At 46.5% G+C, this 25,377-nt stretch overlaps 1 protein-coding gene across 1 annotated transcript; it reads right to left on the reverse strand.

The window, feature by feature from the left end:
• Positions 1-1,420: 1,420 nt before the first annotated feature.
• On the reverse strand, positions 1,421-24,380 carry LOC149364872 (solute carrier family 25 member 35-like). The gene is made up of 4 exons (XM_089574816.1): positions 23,211-24,380; positions 19,414-19,632; positions 7,515-7,688; positions 1,421-3,647 (listed from the first exon to the last, which is right to left on the reverse strand). Exons 1-4 carry the CDS (start codon positions 23,583-23,585, stop codon positions 3,495-3,497), a joined length of 921 nt encoding a protein of 306 aa, XP_089430942.1. The 5' UTR covers positions 23,586-24,380; the 3' UTR covers positions 1,421-3,494.
• Positions 24,381-25,377: the final 997 nt, after the last annotated feature.

A 25,377-nucleotide genomic window follows, 5' to 3' on the forward strand; every position in this document is an offset into this window, starting at 1 on the left:
TAGTTTAAAAGTCAAGGACCATTCAGCACCTTTTTGGTCAAAACAGTAGGCCGATAAGGGGTTTATTAAAAATCATAGCTACTGAAAAATACTGGTAAAGATGCGTGAAAAAACTTCTAGTATTGGGACATCATTTCAGACCAGTAACAAGCACGCAACACCACTAAATCACATCAAATGCCCATTTGCTTTTGTTACATGCTGCTGCTGTTACAGCCACGTGCTGCATTTGCAAGTGGCCGACTCTGGGGAAAGTTTTTCTTTTGTGCGGTTTAACATTTCAAAGTAACACATGGGCTGTGCGAGATTAATTTAGACAACCTGTGCAGTTTTTTAATGCATGCTGACATCCCACAGAACACGGGCAATTTTGTACTTTTCTTCCATAGAAATAGGGCCGCTGTGCCCGGGATGGAACCCAGAAACTTGGGATCAGCAGCTGAACTTGGTCAAAGTCTCGGAGGCACCACAGCTGGTACACAGCGAAAGTACATGCATGTATGCACACATCTTGCCAGCTGAATACAGACCAAGACAAACCAGCACCCGTTTGCACAAAGCAAAATTGAATATTAATTTAGTTCCCTCTAGGAGAACAGGGGACTTGATTAATGTGCAAATTCGGCATATTGGTGCATATTCTACAGAAAATGATTCAAGCACAAAACCCAAGATGATAACAGAAGAAGGGATGAGGACCAGCACAGTCCACATCCCTTACCCATGTGTTGTCCAGTTTTTTTTATGCTGCAACCACTTTCTTTGAAGCAAGCGCATCACATCAACGAAATTTGGTCAACATTGGCCAACAGCTGTCTGCTATCAGATGTAAACCAGAGGTTAGGCTTCACCAGACTGTCACTTGGTTATTCACCATTGAAGCATGGCCTCTTGAAGTCGTTACAGGCATGCTAAAGAAAGTCATTAGGCAGATGATGAAAAATCCGATGTTAATGATCTCATTCCAGAGCATAGGTAATAGTTTGTAAAATAAATTCTCCAGACAATGAAAAGAATTATATTAAACGCAAGAAGTTGGACTAGTTGGTATGTATTCATGGTTAATGAGTGCAAAAATACAACTACAAAAGAGGGATACAGCACAAAACATGCGCTGATCAAGGGTTCATCAACGATACTATTTGAATGCCTGGGCCAAAATCAAATGAATTTTGATTTCAAGCAACACATCGAAATAAAACTTGAAAGAGGTTGAAAAAAAAAATGGTATCAAAATGTGAAACAGCAAGCGAAGCTAATGCTCCGGCAGGCATACCAGAACGAGCAGTAGACCGGTTAATATTGCTTCATCAAATTGCCTTCTCATGTATTAGCTACTGGAAGTGATTTGTACTGGAAGTGCCATAAGGGTATACACAAAACGACACCTTCTCTATGGAAACAAAACAGAGCCACGATGGATATTTCAAGGGGCCTTTATTGTTTCCAAGTTTACGCATCAAATTATCAACAGTACGTGTGTTACATGTTCTCATATTGAGCATCGCAAGTTTTCAAACTACAGATTTGAAAAAAAAAAAAATGCACTGGTGCAGCAGGCCTGAAGGCAAGCAGCAACCACCGAAGTGGATATAGCCAGAGAGGTGTTACGCACATGGCATTGCTTATGTCACAAAGTAGACAAGATTAAGAATAGTTTTTAGTACATATGAATGCGAAAAGCAACTGTGTAGCATTTTTAAGCTGCACAATCTGTGCCAGCTTATCGGTGCACAAGAATTAATGGGCTAAACAAGAAAACAGCTTAACAGCCCAAGTTGAACACCTCCAAAAGCAGCCACTATGCAAGAAATGTGTTCGGCTACTACGCAGTGAAGACACATATGAAATAAAACTAGAAGAAGTCTGAACACAGAGGAGATTCAATGTTTTAGCTAGCCCCATTTCCTTTGAAAAGCTGTGTTCAGGATCACAGACCATCAAAAAAAATGAAAAAAAGAGCAAATAAGATTTCTAACAGGAAACACTTTTCTCAGATTAAAAATGTGTAATATTCAGATAAACATTTAAATATTCAAGGTGTTCCGAACAGCAACACATACTTGCTTCAATAAAACGTGCTTAGTGTTAGTGCTACACATAAAAGAATAAACAGCACCAACTTTCTAAAGAAAGCAGCTAGGCATACCCTTGCGCAAAAGTGGAGAGACCATGCGAGCTGACAGAACTGTGAGCACCTGACAGAACTACGTGCCAGCACTTTCTCATGGTGCAGCCCCTGCTTTCAAGATATGCATAGGGTGCCTGACCAAATAGTTGACCTGCCTGACCACCTATTTTGGCCAGACACTCGTTTGTACACTGAAAAATTGCAATCCCCGCCATTCCCGTGGCCTCTACACTTTTGTGCACGACTGTACACCTACTCAATGCACACCTAAACTTATCTCGTATAGAATCGTAATGAAATGAACCACCTCCATGAACTCGGGAGTGAGTAAGAGCCTTGCTCAAATGAAACAACTTCGCAGTATGTGGACATTCAAACAATCCCATCAAAGCCCCAGCAGAAGGTTTTTATACCAGTGGGCACGAAACTACGAAACAAAGGCTAAAATATTCCTAAGCATTTCCTTCTGCCTGAGATCACGCTCACCCAGAGGTTTGTCCTACTGTACACAGCCCGGTAGAAAGAAAACATGAAAAAGTCAATGTCATTGCTCACAGAAGTGGAAAGTCACCTCACATCAACCAGATGCACCTATGGAATCTTAACAAACTTGTCCTCTCCATATGCTTTGTTCCACTGCTCATCATTTCGTTCAAGCATCTTCGTGAAAGTACCCTGAATGCCAAGAATCCATATGGACGGCTGGCAGCAGCACAGCCAACACTACAACATTCACGCAACCACACCTAGAGAGCTCAACCAAAGACGAGACTATCTCGAAGAACGTGCCAAACGCAAAGTATGATACAAAAAAGTCCTGGTTGAGCCAAGAAGTGCTATCAGCAAACACACACATGCCATTGTTGTGAAAACTGGAAAAGAAAACTTAAATACTGTACAGAAAGGACTTTCCCTCATCACAGTAGCGAGGCTTCCCGAGGTCTAGCAAACACATCAGAAATTTGGCTCATTTTCTTTTCACTAGAGAAGAACACTGCCAGTCCAGCTCCAAGAGGGCACCACCTCTCAGGACACTAACGAAACAGCGTTTGTACTTCCTTGAACTCGCCCTGACAAGACAGTACAGCATCGTGCAGCAAGGCAGAATTTTATACGATACAGAGTGAAATGCTCGAAATACGATGCATTTTGCCCAGGACCGCAACTGCCAAGAAATGCCTCCTTGGCAATGCGACAGCAACAACACAGGCAACACACAGAAATGCTCTGCGATGCGTCAGATCACAGTTTGCACAACCACGTCCAGTCATTTTGTGCTCGTTCAGGTTCCAACACCAAGGTCCCAGCCTAAGGTATAGGGAATGAGAGGTGCTCTCAACACAGGAATTGTTGCATTACTTGCTCAGGCAGCCTCTACACGTGGCTGTGAGAAGAGTGCATACTCTCGTCGCAGTTCTGACCAGAAGACAAGGCTCAACACGGTGTGGGGACCGAGTCTGAGGAAGCTGGCAGTAACACCCTTGTAGAAACCCATGAAGCCTTCTGTCTTAGCCACCTGCATCAATTTACATGCACTGTAAGTTTCTGGGAAGCACAGCACATGTAGACCTAACAGATGAAATAAAGTCCTACTAATACACAATCAGGGATAGATTAAGAAGGCAAAATGGTGCACTGAGAAGCAATTTGTGCCAGCTCACAATCAGGCAAAACACATCTACTGCATTATATTTCTAAGCAACAGCCACATTTCATTTTTCGGTTTGGTTTGTGGGGTTCAACGTCCCAAAGCAACTCAGGCTATGATGGGCGCCATTTTATTTTTCAAACTGCCCAGAAGATACTGAGCACAGGTGTACATTATACATTTGTTAACTATGCCACTCACAACAAACACTCTTTTAAATATCTAAACACGTATTATCGGTTCAACAGTTTCCCCATCAAATTGACATTTGCGGCACGTGCAAATTTCGTTAAGCACGCAAAATTGCTTTGAGCTGCACTTAGCAGTTCTTTAGTTTTAGACGTTCAAAGTTAACTGCAATCACCAAAACGCGACCTACGCCGATCTGGTACTGTCACCAGCCCTCCGTGGGTAGCATTTTTGCGATTACAGTTAACTCTGAACGAAATTATAGCCAAACGGGCGAGTTGGTGGTACATATTGCGTCATATTGGTGTCATATTGGTACATATTGGTGGTCGTTTGCGCTGTTGGCCTTCAATCTGAACGAAAACTAAAGAACTACCAAGTGCAGCTCAAAGAATTTTGCACACTTAAAATTTGCATGTGCTGTGAATGTGATAAATATGCACATGTTTTGTCAATTAGATAGGAAGTTACTGAACAGCTAATGTAAGTAATTTTTGCCCTTTCAGGTCACTTTCAGAGTGCCGGTTCTAAACAACTATCCACTGGAGCCAAAAATTGCTTGCCACATACAGAGATTAATATTTCATTAAAACGCTGCAAAAGTAGCCCTTTTTCTTTGGTGCAGTCGTTTTAAAAAAAACTTTGGCAACACTTAAGCTCTGCCTTAACTCTTTCGCTACCGCGCCATAGGCCATCGTTCGCATATGATCGATTCAAATCGCCTGCGCAAAAAAGCACATTTTGGAGCGTCGCAGACGTGCCTCGCCATCTAGTTAGTGAGCTCAACAACTGCTTTTTCGATTGCAGCCTTGGTTTCAGTGTTTTGACATGAGGGGGCGCCATGAAAAATAAAACTTTGAACAGCCGCAGCAGCGTCAGCCGGAGAAAATGGCGGCCGCATCGTCGCGCGCTCCTCGAAAGCGAAAGCTGACACCGAGCACGTCGGCCGGTTTCGGTTTTGTTTTTTTGCGATGAAAGAAGCGGTTAATAGTCGGGCAACAATGTACAAACGTCAGATTTCGGTTTCGACAGCGAGACTTCGCCTCGGGCGCCTGGAACGTCAGCGCGTACTTGCATGTAAGTTCTGTTTTCGTTCGTTTTGTGTTTTCTGCGGTGCATACCGTTCGTAATTGATGACGGTTTATTTTTGTGCTTCAGAGTCTTCACAACGTATGGTGAAGACAGTTTGCCAAATGCTCAAGGTCGCGTCGCGTTTTTCAACCAAGACGACAGCTAGGTGTTTATACCGGCACATCACTGCGGAGCGGCGCTCGGAGATTCGCTCGACCTCTCGACTTTTTTTTTATGCTCTTCACGGCGGAAATGATGAAGACCGTGTGCGGAAACACTAATAAGTATGCATGAATGAAGATTTTGAGCAAGCAAATATACGCTCGGTGTGACGGCTCATGGGAAGACTTGAATCTGTTGGAGATGCTGATGTTCATTGGAATCATTATATACAGTGCACTTGTTGACCTGCCACGACTATATCTCTACTGAAATACCAGAATAATCTATTCTGGCCCTCTGCCATCAATAATCATTTCTCAAAATTGGTTTTTCGCTTTTTTTGTGTGTTTTTTTTGCACGTAACGGACCCGGATGATTCAGTGGCGGCAGCATCTATTGGCAAGACTTGGAAAGTGTCCTGGCTTTTGAACTATAATGATAATACTTATTTCATCGATCCTGATGTTTTATAGCTTGCCTAAAATGCCAAATTTTATCAGCTGGCTTTCAGGGAGCAGCTCATTCAAGAAATCTTCGGGTACTATGAGGGAAAAGAACTCCATGCCCCCAATCCTCCCATAGAATCCATTCAACACCAACCGAAAAAAATGAAAAAAAGAAGAAACTGCAAGCTCGGCTATCAGAGAACAAGGGAGGAACAAAGATAAAACCTTATGTGAAGCACCTGTCAGTCTACCTCTACTTCACATCTTCACCCCTGATTGCTCTTCACAGTGGCACCACAGTCATGACCCCTGACTTGACAAGCCATGGAAAGTGCAGTAATTTTTTCTCATCGCTGAAACTGTGAATAATGACAGCTATAAACATGTGCAACAGTTTGTATATTCCAGTTTTCCTCTAATCAAGTTCTGGCTTAGTGCAGCCGGTAATTTTTGTTTTTGTTATATACTTTTTTTTGTTTTGAGCAAATTTCACAAATAAATGTTCATTTACTTTTGTACACAAAACTCATCTGTTTGTTTCATTCAGAAATGTAACTAATAAGCTACAATTTCATGCATTGCAATATGTTCTGGGTGTGTTAGTTCTTGTGAAAAAAAAATTTTCTTTCAGTACACTCCAAATCGTCCATTTTTCTGCGGTAGCGAAAGAGTTAAGCCCCGCAGTAGCATACGTTACTGGCTCCATCGCACACATGTGTTAAGACCTAGCGCCTGCTCTTTACACCATCCGCATGACAGCATCACTACACACTGCTCCTCAAGGATGAACGATGACATCAGACTCATTCACAACACTCCTGGCGGCCTCCGCGAGAAGCGGAAAGCTTGCACAAGGTTTTTCCGGCACTAACAACGCGACGAAGCCTCAGCAGCAGCAGCAACCTGAGACTGTGGTGACGCCGGCTTTTCCGACTCACAAGCTTCTTAATGCACTCACATTAAAACTTTCCCCAACCAGGCCAGCCGAACAGAAGTATATTGGTTTATGAGGGTTTAACGTCCCAAAACAACTCGGGTTATGGGGACACCGCACTGAAGGGCCCTGGAAATTTCGACCACCTGAGGTTCTTAACGTAAACTGACATTGCACAGTACACGGGCCTCTAGAATTTCACCTCCATGGAAATTCGACCGCTGTGGCCAGGATTGAACCCACGTCTTTCGGTTCAGCAGTTTTAAGCCTTAACCACTGAGCCACTGCAGTGGCCAAACAGAAGTATTGTTTTAAGCACTACGTTTTTTGCTCACCGCACTCATACCAACAAGTGCTGCTATTAATAGGGGAACCCCTTAAAGTGCAATAGATTTGTAGTAAGGGGGGTTATTACTCACTGGCAACCACCCAAGTGCCGCCTTACAGCTACAAAGGAAAGCTATACAGCGTTCCCAGAAAATTTGTAGTTAAAAAAAAAATACGTCCTGGTCTGGGGTTCGAACACGGGACCACCGCTTTACCGGAGCAGACGCTCTACCAACAGAGCTAACCTTGACGGCAAGCTTATGATAGGGCAAGAGCGAACTGATCAATGACTCGAAGTGGGGACAGAGTTGGTCAAACGTTTAGGGGAATCCCCCAAGGTGAAGTAGATTTGTAATAAGGGAGTAATTACTCATGAGTAATTACTCACGTGCTATGCAACGTCAGCGCATGTTAGAGAACCGCAGATGGTCTATATTAATCTGAAGCCCTCCATTACAGCATCCCTCATATCCCACGTGTCATTTGAGGATGTAAAACCCCAGAATTAACGGCATCTAAAAGCAGCAGCAACACTGTCACCTTCCCAAAGCTGTTAGCTCTCAGCAGCTGTTCACAAGATATCCCAACCCACAGTTAGGGCTTTACCTTTGCAAAGCAGTCCAATACGTTTCTATACATGACGCCCTTTCCAGTGGGATCGGTAGGTTGGTTGTACATTCGTGTACAGCAGACGTCAAATGGGGTCATGGTGGCCACAACCACCACACCAGTGGCTGAACTTGCCACGACTGCCTCCAGCCAGGAACGATCCCTGAACACCTGCAACCAACAAAATAAACAATGTGCATGTTGGGCATGTGCAGCATGCTCTTTCAAGATTTGAAAAGCAATGCTATAACATATGTCCACGTTCAAAACATTAAAACTATGAAAAGTCAAGCACCACTCCAAGAACTGTACCCGCTCAAATGAAAATTGGTGAGATCCGCACACTTGCAGGGTTCAAACTACAGTGAAGTAGAAGTATGAGGTAGTGGAAAGAACAGCGGCCACGGCACATTGGCGGCACAAAGCCAGAAGTGCAGACTCTCGCCAGGGGCGCAGGTGTGCTCTTCACGAACAGGCCATGACAGCCGCAGCTGACACCGCCACACCAAGCCATTCTCACTGCTTCAAAGCAGCGTGCTACAAGTCATGTTATCAAAAGCGATGGGTCTGAGAGTTTCATTCCTCAACGCTTTGCTATTAACACTTCATCACAGAAAAGAAGAGAAAGAAAAACCACACGCACTGCTATGCGCAAAAAACTCAAGACCGGGTAATCTTTGTCCTCGCTAAGTCGACAGATGTGCAAGGCATTTTTTGTAGTAACAGTAGCAGCATTAATAGTGGAAGTGGTGGCAGTAAAAGCAGCAATAGCAGAATTTAAGAGCTTTTGGAGCAGCGGCAAATGAGGTTACAACCCGAGAAACAGGTGTTATAGCTAGCCACTGTTAGTAAGGCATTAATAATGGGCTAAAATTTTGAACATTGCTTAAAATGCAACTAGAGCGACTGTTATTAAGTGGCTTATAGCGTAATAAATATACGGTGTGAAACGGGATGTGATCTTGGTAAATCTAGATGGCCAAAAATAAATGATAAGCTGTGGGATTTAACGTCCCTGATGGGACATATGAGCAATGAGGCACTGCGTAGCAGATGGCTTCAGGTTAATTTAGACCATCTGGGATTCTTTATAGTGCGCTAAAATCACACAGCCATATAGCACAGCATACAGGCGTTTCTGTATTTTGCCTCCAGCGAAATACGGGGCAGTCGCAGATGGGATCAATCTGGAGATCTTGGGATCAGCAGCTAAGCCAAAGCAATGAGCTCATGTGCATCTAGACACGTCGTCACGACTGATATGAGCACAAAAGACTAAATTTATTTTCTGCAGCTCAACATATCCCAAATGCGGCTAAAGTCTCGGTTTATGAATATTTTGCGGGCACTCAATTTCACGAAACTGATGTGGCAGGTTCCTTAGTGCTTACCTCATTTATTTTCACACTGTATTGGTTTGGTTTGGTTTATGAGGGTTTGACATCCCAAAACGACTCTTGCCATAAAGGACGCCGTAATTAAGGGCTCCGGAAATTTCGACCACCTGGGGGTCTTTAGCGTGCACTGACAGCGCACAGCACGCGGACCTCTAGAATTTCACCTCCATAGACATTCGGCCGATTTCACCTCCATAGACATTCGGCCGCCGTGGCCGGGATCGAACCCGCATCTTTCGGGCCAGCAGCCAAGCGTCATAACCACTGAGCCACCACGACGGCTCACACTGTATTGTACTCAAAAGAAAACATTTAACAGAAGTCTGTCTGGTTGGGAAATTTAATGTTAGGAGAAGGTAAGTGACGCCAACCAAGTAAAATACAGAAAAAAACAGGACGTTTCGGGACCGGCTCGGCCCCTTCTTCACGGTGTGACTACGGGCGAGCACAGCTTGGCTTTTTAAGCCCCTGCGTGGAGGACCTCCGGGTCAATGGCCACAGCCCATGGACGTAGGATGAGGGGAGTGTCCCCAGGGAACGATTAACATTCTCTCGTGTTTGCTGAATGTGCCACGACTCGAGTAGAAGCCTCCTGCGTAAATTAGCTTCCGTTTCCAATACAATGGTGCTGTAGAAGTCAATTGGGTGGTCACGCCCTTCGCAGTGTTCGGCCACGGCGCTGCATTGCCGATTCATGTGACGGACGTCCGCTTTGTGTTGGCTCATCCTTTCCGCGAAGTTCTTTGTTTCCCCTATGTATGACACCGGGCAGACGGAACACGGAATTTTGTACACAACGCCCTGGGCCTTTTCTCTGGGCTGCCGGTTTTTTGGGCAGGGGAGAAGGCGACCGATAGTGCTGGTCGGTTTGTGCGTTGCCAGCACCCCTTCTTTTCCGAGAATGCGAGCCAGCGTCTCGCTCACGCCTCTCACGTACGGGATGCAAACATGTTTTCGCTTCTGGCACGCGCCTGAGGAAATAATAGATCGGATTTTGTTTTGCCTTTCTTGTTTCCTGATAATGCGCCGGATGAATGAGCTTGGGTAGCCGTTCTTTTGGAGGTCAGAAATGACTCGGTTCTTCTCCTTCCTTTTTTTTTTTTTTTCACGTGAGGAACATATGGAGTCGGCTCTCTTCAGTAATGATGTAACGACAGATGCTTTGTGCGGGATGGGATGGTTTGAATCGAAATGTAGGTACCGTCCTGTGTGGGTTGGCTTCCTGTGCACCGAGAACCGCAGGCCTTTGTCGTGCCTTGTAAGTAGGACATCCAGAAAAGGCAGGCTGCCCTGCTGTTCATGTTCAACAGTAAATTGTATGGCCGGTTCAACTGAATTTAGATGACTCTGGAGGTTTTCTATCTCTGAGGTTTTCACCACACAAAAGCAGTCGTCTACATAACGGAGGAATAACTTTGGCTTGGGATTAAAGGAGGAGAGGGCCCGGCTTTCGACGTCTTCCATGGTTAGGTTAGCCACTGTGACTGAAATCGATGCCCCCATAGCAGTTCCGGTTGTTTGCTTGAAAAATTCTCCGTTGTAGGTAAAAAAGGTACTGCGCAGACAGACGTCGAGAAGGCGACATACCTCATTGACGTTGAGTGGAGTTCTCTCGTGCAGCGTTTGGTCGTTTTCGAGTGCACGGCGAGCAACGGACACAGCAAGGGGAACCGGTACGCAGGTAACGTCAAACGAGACTAAGCTTTCGTCTTCCTCCACGGTAAGGTTCGGGACAAGTTGGACAAAATGCCGCGAATTCTGTACATGCGTGGGTGTTCTGCCGGCGAGCGGCGCTAGTACCTTGTGAAGGTAGTCCGAGAGACGTCGCAGAGGAGACAGGGTGAAGTCTACAATTGGCCGAAGGGGGACGTCAGGTTTGTGAATTTTAGGTAGCCCGTAAAAGCTTGGAGCTGAGCCGTTTCTGGAGATGAGGCGGAGGTAAAGCCATTTTAAATCAGGGTGCCGCTTGAATATCTCTGCCAGGGTTCTGTTGAGTGTTGCCTGAGTGTTTGAAGTCGGATCCTTGCGAACCTTCTCATACGCCCCACTGCTGAAAAGGGCTGACGCCTTCTCCTCGTAGTCGCGTCGGTCCATCACCACTGTAGAGTTGCCCTTGTCTGCCGGGAGGATGACGATGTTGGTGTCGTCCCCGAGACCGTGTAGGGCTTTTTGTTCCAGTTGAGACAGATTGCTCGGAAATTTGGGGGGTACCTTGGCGATGACACCAATCGCTTTCAGGCGGACCTCTTCCCTGACGTGCGGCTCCAGGTGCTGGATCGCGTCAACAGCCGCGACTAGTTTTGGGATGGTGGGAGCCGATGATATGTTGAACCCATGTCCTATTGTGAGAACAGAAAATTCGGGCGGTGTTAAGAGACGGGAGGAGAGGTTCTTTACAAAGCCGGAGTTATGGCGGTCAGGCTGTTTCTTCTGCCGCTGCTGTAGGGCAAAGAACTTCTTGTTTTGACACAAGCGAAGTTTGTTGGCTGCAGTGGAGGCCGCTTCCATGGCGAAGGCGTCCACCCGCGGGAAGAGCTCAGGCATCCTGGGTTCTAGTTGGCGGCGGGAGAAGAACCGGTCCAGCTCCTTTTTGCGGAGAACGGAATGGCACTCGTGTATCCGTGCAGTTAATAACTGTTGCTCCGTTTTGGACACCAGCCGTAGGCCTTCTTGTACTGCACGCTTAAAACTAGTGCAACAAAGTTAATGTACAGTGGACATCATACAGGTGAGCCTAAGAGCAAGCATGATGAAGCCCATTCGCGCATCATGGCTTCAGTAATTGAACTAAACTCAAAGAGCACCAAGACATTGCGCAGAACAGATACGGTACAGCAGATATCTGGAAAAAAATATTTGAGTAAGCTTAAATTCTGCCTATTCATTTGTATCAGACATATTATTCATGATCTCTTTAAAGGCTTCCTTTTTTTAGCCGATTAACTTCCAGCACATATTATTCACAAAAAATGTTATTAGCGATTTCAACGTCACTTGCCAAAAATGCGAAAATTAAGGCCGCATGAAAAAAAATTAGGCGTGGTTTAGCCCTCACTAAGTCTGGTCAGTTATGTGAGCTGCGACACTTTTGGAGTCGTGCAGCGTGTTCTTCTGCGGTCTCTAGAGCGCGTTGTCTCTTTCTAGCTTGGTCCTGTCGCCGTTGCTTCTCTTTAGAGCTCTCCATAACGACAAGATTCCACCGAGGCGAAGCGCGCATATACCCCCGCAAAGCACCACCTCCTCACCCTCTACCTCGGCGGAGAGCACGCATCTGGCGGGAGCAAGCGACTACGTGCGCGTAGAGTCACTGGAAAAAATTTCAGAGTACCGCAAAGGTCGGAATTTGACTGGCAACACTGAGCGGCCACTGCCATTTACCTTCCAAGCCGACTGCGTCGCAGGAAGGTCGCCGTGTTGAAAGAGCTTGATATTCGGTGACATATCGGGTTGAGTGTTCACTGAAGCGCAAATACTTCGTGCTCGGAGACAATGGTTACTCAGAAGAGAAAAAAATAGTTATTTTGTGCGAAGTAATGCAGCCGGCGGTTGTTTTACTCCGCGGTTGCGTTTACTGCAGGAACTGTACTATGATTGTGAGCAGCATCTTAGCGCTGCTATCGGGAGCTTGTGCACGCCTCTTTTTCCCCTTCCGCGGAGCAAGCTGCGAAGGAAACATTTCGCCACTCCGAACAGCAAAGAGACAATAGGATAGGATAGGAAAACTTTTATTGTCCAACAGAAAGAGGGTAGCCAGAGGGCTACCCGCCTAGACGACGGCCGAAAGGTCTTGACTCTCGGCGGCGGCTTCGGCCAGTCGGACGAGTTGTAACTGAGTCGCCGGGTCGGAGCTCAGTAGCAAGGTCTCCCATTGATCTTTTGTGCTTATACCTCGTCCCTCCCGGGGAGCATGAGGACATTCCCATAGTATGTGGTCCAAGGTGGCCCTAAGTTCGCAGTTTGCGCATGTTTCTGAAAATTGCCCTGGGTACATAAGACTCCAGAGGGCCGGGTTTGGAAAGGTGTAAGTTTGTAACCGGCGCCAGTTGATGGCTTGGTATCTGGACAAGGATCTATCCGCTGGAGGAAGTCTAGCTCGTTGCAAACGATAGTGTTGTGTAATTTCTCTGTAGGTCACCATGCGATCCCTGTCTGTAAAGACCACCTCGCTCGGGTCCGCCCGGAAAGAAAAGCCTCGGGCGAACTCGTGGGCCGTCTCATTACCAGGCAGGGATGCATGTGCTGGTGTCCAGACTAGTGTAATTTTCCGGTCTATTACATGACGGCTTAGAATTGTATTTGTTAGAGGGGAGACCCGGCCCCTGCTGAAATTTAGTATGGCGACTTTGGAGTCACTGATGATGTATCGCGCTTTTGTGCCTACACAGGCCAGTGCTATGGCAGCTTCCTCTGCAGTCTCTGGGTTACCCGAGAGTATGGAGGCACTTATTTTGAGGAGTTGTTTATTATTGACGACCGCGACGGTCATCGTGTTCTTACCATACTCAGCGGCATCCACGTAGACCACGTCCTCGTCTTTGTAGGAGCAGAAGCGTTTCTCTAGCGCCTCTGCCCGCTTGGCCCGGCGCACTGAGTGATGAATAGGATGCATATTCCTGGGTAATGGGGGTACAACTATATTGTCTCGAATTTTTCCGAGCATGTCAACTTTGGCGGTTGTTCTGTTATCTCGGCTCAGATTGAGTTTTTCTAGAATGGCCCTGCCGGTTGTGGTCCCGGCTAAGCGTTCGATTTGGGACGTTCTCACTGCTTCCGTAATTTCTTCCAGGGTATTATGCATTCCTAGCTCTAGGAGGCGGTGAGTGGATGTACGGATGGGCAATCCTAGAGCTTGTTTCGTGCATCGCCCGATAATTCCATTTATCTATTCCTTTTCTGAAACTTTAAGATCAAGTAAGGGGGCAGCATACGAGATACGGCTTACTACGAATGCCTGTACCAGCCGTAGGAGATTCTGCTCTTTCATGCCGTGTCTTCTGTTGGCAATCCGCTGTATGAGCCGCATAGTTTGCTCGTGCTTTTGGGCAGTGAGCATCGTGGACCGCCATGGGACCGCCGTCTCGTTCAAGCAGGACGAAACTACTTGACATTAGCTTCTTCTTCCCATCCACTCTAGGCTTCTCGAAGTCTTCAGCGCAAAAGTGGTCCTGCAAATGTTTGTTGTACAGTTAGAAGAGTGATGCTGGTCACCCGAATGCTGGGCTGCCCAAGGAGGCTCTCAGGGCTTTTTCGAGTGAAGCCCTGTTTCAAACATGTGGAACAAGAAAAACATGGAAGATAGCTGTAATAATAAGCAGAAACACCCAAATAAAGAGGCGAAGAAAAAGAATACGTTTTAAAGGTTTCTAAGTTTACGCAGTGACACTTAAAATAGCTCATTTGAGATGTAAACACGCATGTCGCCGCAAACACTCAGTTTCAAGGATTGCTAACATTTTACCAATTTCTATTTTTCTACCAGTCCCAACACAACTGAACAGAAAGCGGCCGTTACGTGAACGTAAGACATGCCCAACCATGCTTTTATTGACTGCGATCGTGACGGTCTGCGAAAAACAAGTGCCATGGGTCGAAAGGCTCGAGGCGCGGAAAGATCGTGCGAGTGCTTGGGGCACGTTAGGACGCGGAATTCTGCCTTCGCGTGCCACAAGCACGGAATAGTCGGAAGAGCCGCGTGTGTTGAGTAACAAGCGCGTACACGTGTGCACGCGTCAAGCGGGCAAGCCGCGAACGATCCCTGCGCGACATGCGCGACGGTCTTGCTGTGAACACCTATTTTCTTAGCATCCTATCACTAACACCGCGTGCACTGCGCTTACATACCTTCTAAAACAGCACCAAAAAGCAGAAGCAAGGTGCACTTACCTCGCACAAGCGTGTGTTTTTTGAAAGCTTGAAGTTCTCCCGGCCGATTCTGTGCAACTACGCAGAACGACGCTCTCGGTGATTTTTCCCGGTCGGAGTCGAGAAAAAAAGTCTTTCTGGACTCGTTTCGGTTGCTGCATCCGAAGGCGCAGCAGCCAGGCATGATTTCTTCAGTATCAAACACGAGAGCGACAGTTGCAACACGAGAAACGTCGGGAACCTGCGCTCTTCTCAGCCGGCCCGACCGGCGCTTGGAAGGTATATGGCACCCCAAGACCACGTGGTACGGTTGGGCCAATGACCGCGTCGGCGGCGCGGGGAAAAGAAATACGGTACTCTGAAATTTTTTCCAGTGACTCTACGTGCGCGGTAACGGCGACGCCACCTGGCGGAGCTCAGCTGAAACGGTTGCTAGGCAACCGCTGCTCAAGGCCATTCATGCCTACCGGCCACCGGCTACATGATGAGGTGAAAACCTGGCGTAGTGTTGCTAACACAACAATAAGGCATTTACAGTAGAACATGCATGTCCACACTGGTCACAGCTATAGGTACGAGGTACATGTGTGCCAGATGTGCATGACGAATTCTTGTCCGTGCAACAATTTCATCGTAGAAACTGATGTGTGTAATTTTGCCCTTGCTTGAGAACATGGTTTACCAACGTTCTATTCTGTCGTTTTCTTTTCTGCCATCCATGCTGCCGTTTAATTCTAACAGCATTTTTGATGCTCACAGTCTTATCTTGGGAATTTAAGATTTACGCGCACAATTTTCACCCGACTTATTTCCCTTTATTCCTACCTATCTACAGAAAAGCAAGCAGTAAGCGTTCACGGATGCTTACATTCCCGAAGCTCACAATGCAGTTGAGTGATTATAGTAATCTATTAGAATATAGATGCAATGGAATTCTCAAGACTTTGTGGGATACTTCTTTATTCCTGTTCCCGTACATTTCAGTTACTGCATGGAGTGCAGACATTTATTTCGTCGTGGGAACGAACGCTGCTGCTGCTGCTGTTACCAAGTTTTCTGCCTTCGATCCATCAGTGTAGCAAGCTCTATACATACTTTCATATATCAGTTGAGCACCTCTGGGGAAGCATCTCGAATTTCTGCAATGAGGTGGTTTCGCGTCCTTATTAAGGTGGAAGCCTTTATTGGCTGTGTACACAATTTCGTGCCCGCAGAACGTGTCAGAACCAATTTCTCCATTCTGTGTGGGTTAAGCGAAGAAGAATGATTGTGTGTGATAGACGATGTGAGAATGATGCATGTCAAAATTTGGTCAATGTGGAGTAATTAATTAATTAGAGCCAAAAATGTCACTTAGACACTTAGAAATGTCACTTAGAATAGTACCGGACAAAATAGTACCAGACATTAATAGAGTATGAGGATGTGAAAACAGAAGTAGACGTCAAAATTACGGGGAAAAAATGCAACCATGTTAACTAAAAAACATGAAAATGCATCGAAAAAAGATAATGCAATACTTGGAAGCGGTGATGTCATGATACGTCGCCCCGTGACATGCGTCGCGCCATGTGAAGTGATCACCGCAATGCATGCACCCAATGTGAGGTGGGGTTAAGAGGGCTGCCCTTTGTTACGTTTCGCCTTTGTCGTGAGGAAAAATCGGCGCGGTTGCAGCAGAATGCCGATGAGTCACGAAAGGCACGCGGGGTCAACGCTTGAATTAGCCATGGAAGCAGCGTCAGTCATCCACCCCGCACCTAGCCAGCCAGCTCTGCAGTGCACCCTCCAATACAGAGTGAAGTTAGCTGCCACAGCCGGCAGTACTTGACATTCTGAGGGGCCCGGGTGTCAGCCGGGTCCAGTCATCAAGTTTGACAGCAGCGTCCGTCTTCCAGGAAGAAGTGGTCAGCGACCATATCCCCTACACCGCGCGGACTTGCGCGTGCAACCACAAGTGTGACCCTGCACGTGCCACCACATGAAAAGCGCGGGAATGCTGTTCGAGAACATTCCCGCGTCTGCGCGACACAGGTGGCATCCTTCTCTCTCTCCCCACACGTGTCGGGGGCGTGTTCCTTAATGAAAGGGTGTGTGATGGGTGCCTCAGTGAACTTCTCTGGACACTCCTTCGTCGGCAGGCCCGGCCCCCATCTAGGGAGTCCAGGGAAAGGAAACGCTTTAAAACTCGGCGCCGAGTACGGCCGAGTAGCTCCTGACCATCGAGCTCATCGCCGTGTGGCTTCTCGTCATCAAGCTCCTTGTTATCGAGACTCTCTTACTGAGACGTTCTCTCAGTGACTGTTTGTATATAATGTAAATTTACCTGTATAAAGTTCTTCTCCTTGTCTTTCCCGTAACCTCGTCTCCGACCTTCCTCGTTCCCCTCTCCGGCACAACCATGCTACCTGAGCCGTAACAACTGGTGGCAGAAGTGGGGTGCTGCCACCAAGACTCGTATCACCTTCAAAGCACGCATTCTAGATGCATCTACAACCTTACCACACGAAACAAGTAGGATTTTGCAATTACAAGTTTTACTTTTTCAGCATGTGCCACAGAAACTTCCATAAAAGTGAAGCTGCATGAATTGAACACCATATGCTTCCTATTAGACGCTAGCATAAAACATTTTCTATGCTGCTTGCAATAAGAAAAAAAGGTCTTGGAAGTGGCATTTTAATCCTTTACGGACTTAAATTTTCCGCGTGTCCCTGTGCATTGTTTTCGCTTAAGTGGTGCACACTGTGCAGAAATAAATCAGACTGCATCAGGCTACATAAAAATAGCAAAGTACACAGCCGCCAAATGGACAAAATGAGTGCTTTAACACCAGTGTTAATTACAATCCTTCAAAACATTGCTGCATAGAAGACCTGCGAAGAAGAATAATGCCTAGCAAATGTTATCCACAGCCATCCAAACTTAATTTAAAGGGCGATAGAAGTGAACAAAGATAATCACGATTATATACAATAGTGAAAGTAGAAAGAGCACAAGGAAATAAATTCGCTTCAAGTGCTTTCACTTGTCATGAAAGACAAGAATAACTACAACCATGTATCGGCGATTTTCGCCACCAAGAGGGGGCAATATGACAGTGTTATGAGGACTGTTTCCAGGGTCAGCTTAGGTAGGATCGTGTTTGTTCCAAAGTTTCACAGTAATCCTGCACTCATTTATCGACGGCAGCAACCTTGCATGTAAAAAAAGAAACAAGAGACAAGAAAGAAATCACTGCCCGATGTTTGAGTTCGGACTCTCATTCAGATCATGATTCAAGTCGTAAGTTAGTCTGGACTTGCATTGAGATCATGATCCAAGTCGTGAGCAAGTCCAAACTCTCATTCAGATCATGATCCAAGTCGCCAGTCCAGGCTCGGGCTCCGATCATGGCCTGCGTTTTCACGACAAGGGTGTGTGCTTGGTTTTTTTGGCCAGCAGCCGAGCGCCATGACCACTGAACCACTTGTTAATGGCCCTTGCAAAGGCACTTAGTAGCTTTTCTAGCTTGTTAACAAGCAAACATTCACGTAAATGCACTCTTGGAATACATTTTCACAGCAAAACTCTGACAATGTCAGAATATTCCAGCGAACCACTCAGGCAATGGTGCAAATGATGCGAGTAAATTTCACAGGTTCTCTTTCCTTGCACCAGAGGTGCCCCGCCAGAGACTGTTGGTCTAACTTGAAGACTGAAGCGTTCCTTCGCACCAGGGGTGCCACGTCAGAGACGGTCTTGTGATGAGTTGGGATGCAGGGGTAAGGCGAATACTTGAAGATTTATGTACAAATATTTACATTAGATACAAGTTAGATACAACGGCAAAAAGACAAACAACAAAAAAGTGGAACTGGCTAACAACACTAGGGGAGGCCCCTACTCGGCATAGCCGAAGATGCATAGCATCTCACCTTAGCGCAGAACCCCGCTTCCGGCTCCGGGGCCCAGTTTTAAAGACCTCAAGGCCCGGCCCACATTTGGTAACACCCAATCATGTTGCGCTCTTAACATGATTGGCTCTTCAAGGGCATGTCCAGCCCTCCGGCTTCTACAACGTAGACCACCCTCTCTACCACAAAATAAAATAAAAACAAACACAAATATACATTCGTGCCAGCACGTGCGCGAATCGGTACCGCGGGGTGGGGGGGCACCCGTACTTCCCGGCGCGTTCGCGAGCGGTCGCATTCCAAGACAGGAGACGCTTCGCTTTGAGCGCCCCCAGCCGCGTTCCGATGACCCCGCGTACACTACCGATCCCTTACAATGCGGTTTCGCACATGCCAGTCCTCAAACTAGTTCGCGGTGGTGCCGCAGCATGTAGTCGATTTTGTGTGCAAACCATGAGAAAGTGCAGTTCCAAAAAGCTTTTTATGCCTTTGAGAACATGATGACAAAACAGCGAGCTTACGTAAGGATGCAAGAAGGGAGCTGTAACGCAGGGGGCACCCTGTGCTGCGTACCTCTTCCTACATCCAGTGTCAACGTGCTGCTTTCTCACAATGTTCCCAAATCTGCACAAATTAATTCAACTACACATGGTCAACAAGTTTCGCACCATTTCCCATGTTGTACTGTGCAATGACAGCAGGAAGGGGTAGAGTTTCAAGTAAACCAGAGAAGACACGTACAGCAAAGTGGTTGATCTGTGACCTGATCTTGGAGAAGGCGGTGAGCTGCACTGCTGAGCCCGAGGAGACCCGGAGCAGAGCCGCATTAGCCCCTCGCCAGAGGCCGCGCAGGTGCTCCTTGCGGTAGATGCGCAGGAGTGCCGACAGCATGCCCTCATGGTTGTGCTGGTAGCCCACTGCTATGGGTGCGGCCGACTGCGCCTGCAGCTGGACCTTGACCTACGTGAAAACGATAACAAACTAAGTTCTCTCTGACATGTATGGAAAAGCAGTGCATTAAAGGGGCTCCGACGTGAATTTCAATTATTGCTTGTAAAGAAGCTGCCTAATGCATTGCCGCGCCTTATAACCACACTCCACAGCTTCTATACGAGTACGCTTTCGTGAGCTACTGTGTTTAACATCACCTGCATAGACTACTGGTATCAACATTTCATGTGTGGTTATGGTCGTGTGAACAGCAGTATGCTGGCTATAACAGCAGCCTAAGTTATTATTTAAGTACAAAAGACATGGCCAAGCCCAGACAGGCACTTCAAATACCAGCAAGTGCCCCTCGAAAGCCACCCCCTGATATTTTTGATAGCCCCATGTTTAAAGGCAAACATTATGTTGTCAGAGCACACAATACAAATCTCTCTGCAGGAGCTTTTTTAGCAACAGAAATGCACTTGAAAGTACTAGATAAAAACCAGCGAACCTGCGTAGTCTAGGGGTTTCAAACCCAGTTTTTTAGAACCCTAGTCAACCCCTAGTCAACAATACATGAAATCACCATTACTGCTCCTGTAAATGAATGACAAGGCTGCCTTCAATGGGGTCTTGAAACCATTTTTGCAGTCAAGAAATGCTTTAACTGTACCAAGGTGTCCTCGAACGACTGTCCCAAGAGAAAAAGACTCGGATATCAGCAGATGTAGGGCATGCGCAATATCTGCACTCTTCCTTTCAACCATTAAAAAAATTTATTATACAGCCAAGAGCTGCCTGCTACCATACCAAAATCCATATCAGTTACATGTTCTTCACGCTTAAACCATGCACTTAAGTTTGGCTCCCCTCAGGCCAGCTGGTAACAAACAGCAAATCCTTGCACAGCATCTCAGTAGACGCTGCTAAAATATGCCTCCAAGCGTTGTACATTCAAATTTGAACTCCTACACTAAAATGGCGAAACACTGTACGCCTTTTCTTTTGCTTAAGGATCCTGAACACAAGCATGTGTTCAAGAACCATAGCACTGCATTTTTCACCCCTGTTACACAGCGTTACTAGAAATTTTCGCAATTAAGAAAGGTTAACTTTTGCTTAGCATGTTATTCAAAATATGATTTTCTTTTTCTCAACAAGTTTTTACAAGACTGCATTCATTAACCCTTACACATTGCACCAATTCTTTTCTTCTAATGCTCTCCTCCCACCATGAGACAGCCCTTATATGTAAAGCACTCGTTTCACACAAATTCCGCACACAATTAAGTCTTAATAACCATCCAAGCACATTTCAAAAATCTGCCAGGCAAAATTTCAGTTTCTTGCACTTCTATTCCAACACTAAAATGTGGAAGGAATGCTTGATAATTCTATATGATATATTTAATAGTCTTGGTTTATATATGCTGTTGAATCATCACTGCCACCTTGCTTATTTGTACCAATGTAGCAAGTACTCCCTACTCCTTCCTAAAGTGCCTTACAACACAAGTGTACTAGCTCTGCATATGAATAAGAAAAGTAGCAAGTCATGTTGCAATACGAAGAAAGCAGTCGCGCCACTTTTTGTCCAGACAGAACGTTATCTACTGCCCACGTGCTAAAAGCACTCCCGCCTCGGTAATGTCACATGTAGCAGCCCCTGTGTACTCAAGGAGGCGAGATAACGTGCCACAGACCCAAACAGATAAGCTTTCAACACAGCGATGACAAGCTTTCCACACACCTCCGGAGTGACGCGGCAGCTTCGAATGAGCTTAGTCTCCATATAAGAAATACGTTAATTTTAGTTGCAATGAGCTTTACTAGTGGCCCACAACTTTGCAGGAAAAAAACATAGTGAATATAGCTTGCACAGATAGAACATGTACACAGTCCTTAGAGGTCCACTTACGAGCAATGCAAGAATTATGTGAACTGTGTGCTTTGGAGACTGTTCATAATAAGCACAGTTGATAAGTATGCTCGGGGGCCATACCCATCAAAACAGGTCGGCACCATGTATGGTGCATGGGAGAAAAAATACGGAAAAATTGCTTAATTTCTAGCAAGGCGCCATTTCTTGTTAGCATGAATAAGCTGGCTACCACTACAACCTATATTAATATACAAATAGAAACTAAATATATCACAGCCATAAAACAGAGTCAGACCACGATGGCACAGCTGTTGAAGAAGCAGCTGTCAGCTGGAAAAACAAAGCGCATTCAACAGTGGGGCAAAAGCAAATGCTAGAGATTTTCAGGAAATGACATCATGCTGCTCTTCTGCAGACTGCAGCTGCAGGAAAATTACAGCAAATTCAAACAACAGCCCCCAGCATTTACAGATGCGGGGCCCCAGTATTAAAGACTTCACTGCGCACTATTTTCACTACGGACACAAATACAAGACATTAAGCAAAATTTGCACGCTCTCATGTTCTGTAATACCCACCTTTAAAGGAACGAAGAATGCACTTTTGATGTAGTTTTGTATTTCTAAAAAACTTTGAATGCAACAATTCGACTGCTGAATTGTGCAGCTGCCTTTAGATTCATTCTAATTTATCATGCCTAAAGACAACCAGAAGCAATATCACGCAATCTTGAACTCTGCAAAACTATAAACCATTTGAAACCGAAGCTCTACCAGTGCTAACTTTTCCGGTAGTAGTACACGTATTTGGTGCTATGTGGCTCAGAGGCCGCTCATGCCATAATGCACAAAACGCAACCTGCTCGGGCATAAAAAAAATATTTGTAAAAATGTAGAAACCAACAAGGCACAGTTTTTTCATACCATGAATGTCCTCAGTAAAATGGTTTACAAATATACTTTGCATTATTAAGCAGCCAAAATGCAAACTGCCGCCGTTATGGTGCTCAGACGCTGACCCAAAAGACAAGGGTTTGATCCCAGCCACGGTGGTTGCGTACCGATTGAGGCAAAATGCTAGACGCTCGTGTGCTGTGCAATGTCAGTGCATGTTAAAGAACCACAGGTGGTTGAAATTATCCGAAGCACTCCACTACGGCTTCCCTCATAGTCTGAGTAGCTTTTGACGTTAAACCCCATAAAACCAAACCAAAATGCAAATTTTGCAGTTAAATGGCACATTGAGAGCATTTGGGTACAGCCCAAATTCGTGCAACAGCTTCATATGTGCCCGATTTTTCATCTCCCTTTGATGTTATGAAAAAAGCTTGCCTTTCAGATATCGTTTTTGCACTTCATGACATAAATGCTCTTTGAAATCCTTTACATTCACTAACTTCTCAAGCAGCTATGCACACAGACTCAAATTTAGTTTCTGGCTCACCTGCCACGATCTTAATTCACAGTTCCTTTTAAAAGTTCACATGATGTGGCACTGCCCGACAGGTCATGTGGGCATAATTATTTTGCACGCCACACACACACATTTTTGCCAGTAAGGGCAGCAGTCCAAAGACAAGCTTCAATCTGAATGACCTTCCACAAACTAATGCTGAAAGACAGGGAAGTAGAGCATGAAAACGATTCGGCAATTTTGTCATTTCCGTCGCTTAACGCTTCTATCACGTTTCAAGGCGCGTTCTGGAGGGCTCCGAGGCAATTCTCACCAGGTAGAGCGGGCTTCCCACGAAGGCGCCGACGCAGCCGGCCGCGGCGCCGGCCAAGATGCTGCGGGGCACGTTGACGCTGCCGTTCTTGTTCTTGGTGAGCTGCAGGTCTTCCATGATGTGGTAGGCGCCCAGTCGGGTACCGTTCATAAAGAACTGGTACCACAGTGCCGACGACAGGCCGCTCTGCAGCGCCCGCAGGCCGTCGTGCTTGCCGATGGCGTAGAACGCGTGAAACACATTGCGGTAGTGAACAGTGTAGTGTCCGCGAGCCTGCAGCTCGCCCTGCAACTGAATACGTGTCTTGACCACTTCCAAGGGATTCGTGAAAAAGCCAGCACCACACGCGGCCAGTCCGCCAAGCAAAAATTCCATGCTACGGGCCCAAGGTGTAAAGGCCCGCAGCACGACCTTATTACAATCCCGCGCGCTCCCAGCGGTCTGACACGCCCGAGAGTCCCGTGCACAGAGCCTACCGCCAGCCGAGAGGATGTTGTTGCGAGCGCCGACTAGCAAAAACGCTCAGCGTTCGCAGTTAGAAGGACGAGGCGTTCGGCTGTGTCGAGCACGGACACACTGCAGGTGTTGCGACTATTCAGCTCGTCAGACCGGGACTCCGCGGTGCATCAGCCGCTATATGGACATGGAGAGGGTATATATAGCAGCGGCGGGACCCCAGGATCGCTTACGATAAGCGGGGTTGCGGTCCGATTTCAAGCATTGCTGGAAAGATAAGAGCAAGCTTTCATCGTGACATCACTGTTGCGTCTGGGGAGGCGCGGCTGCGAGCGATAACAGAGATAGCTTGAGCGAAAGCGAGAATGAATGAAAACTTCACCCAGCCGAGCGCAACGTCACCTCTGAGCTCTTTAGGCGCCCGCTTGCTAATGAAAACAAGGGTTACGCGTGGTCTGGCACAGTCACAGAGCTCTCTCATCAATTAATGTGCAAGCACATAGCGCTTAGGTCTCGTCAATTTTGTACAGGAAAGGAATAATTACCACGAAGCATCACCGGCACACGTGCACTTGCTGGCTCCCCGGTCGACTGGTGTCCGTGCCAAGAAAACACGAAGTTTTTCACTCTCCTCCCAGTGAAGCTATACGATTGTTTTAAAGAAGCCGGAATAAAAACGTGCAAGCATGTGGGGTCTACTGACCTACTAAAGTGAAATTTCTGGTATTTAATCGCGCTCTCAATCTCTTCCGCAAAACGACGACCGCGCCATCTGCAGAAAGCGTTTGAAGTCTTGTTTTCAGTTTCAGTTTCGAGGAAATGGCATTTTTGTGTGTTATTTTTAATGTTGAAATAGACTAGAGAATGGAATTCCTTGTATTAGATCTGATCAAGATAAAGTTTTGTCAGACAAAGAGTACTATTGGGTGAAGGATGCATACTGGGCAAAGAAATGCCTATCGCTAGTATGAAAAAAGTAATAACACACCAAAACCTAATGCAAAAGGGAAAGCTTGGGTTCGAACCCGACCGCGGCGGCAGCGTTTCGATGGAGGAGAAACGCAAGAGACGCCCGTATGCTGTGCGATGTCAGTGCACGTTAAAGATTCCCAGGTGGTCGAAATTATTCCGGAGCCCTCCACTACGGCACCTCTTCCTTCCTTTCCTTCAATCCCCCCTTATCCCTTCCCTTATGGCGCGGTTCAGGCGTTCACTGTGATTTGTGAGACTGATACTGCGCCATTTCCAACAAACAATTTTCCAAAGGCAAAGCCTGGAGCCTGTTTCGGAAAGTCACTGTTCGAGAATTACTCTTTCTTTGTGGTTCTGTTGGTATGTACACGCACGGCCGCTAGATACAAAGCGCAAAGCGAGGTTGCGCTTTGCATCAAGCGGCCGTGGTACACGTATACAATGTCTTGAATTTGCAATTTTGCTTGGCCCATCTGTGAGCTCTTCATGCTGACGAGAAATTATTTCGGCTACGGGACGCGTAGATGTGTATTTGCGACCTACAGACATCGAACATTTGTTCTCCTGTGACATTAATGTAGCGAAGGCAGCGAAAAGTAGGCAGTGTCACACCAGCCGAAACAAGGACCCGCAACAGAATTTTTGCCGCGTCCACTCATTCCGCAGATACGCCACACATACGCCGCACGTCGCGTCTTTGACCTGCTAGTCTTTTTATTTCCCGGTAGATGGCGGCACA

The sequence above is a fragment of the Amblyomma mixtum genome, chromosome 2 (assembly GCF_055824585.1).
Source record: "Amblyomma mixtum isolate Tamu chromosome 2, ASM5582458v1, whole genome shotgun sequence".
In the NCBI taxonomy this organism is placed as follows: Eukaryota; Metazoa; Arthropoda; class Arachnida; order Ixodida; family Ixodidae; genus Amblyomma; species Amblyomma mixtum.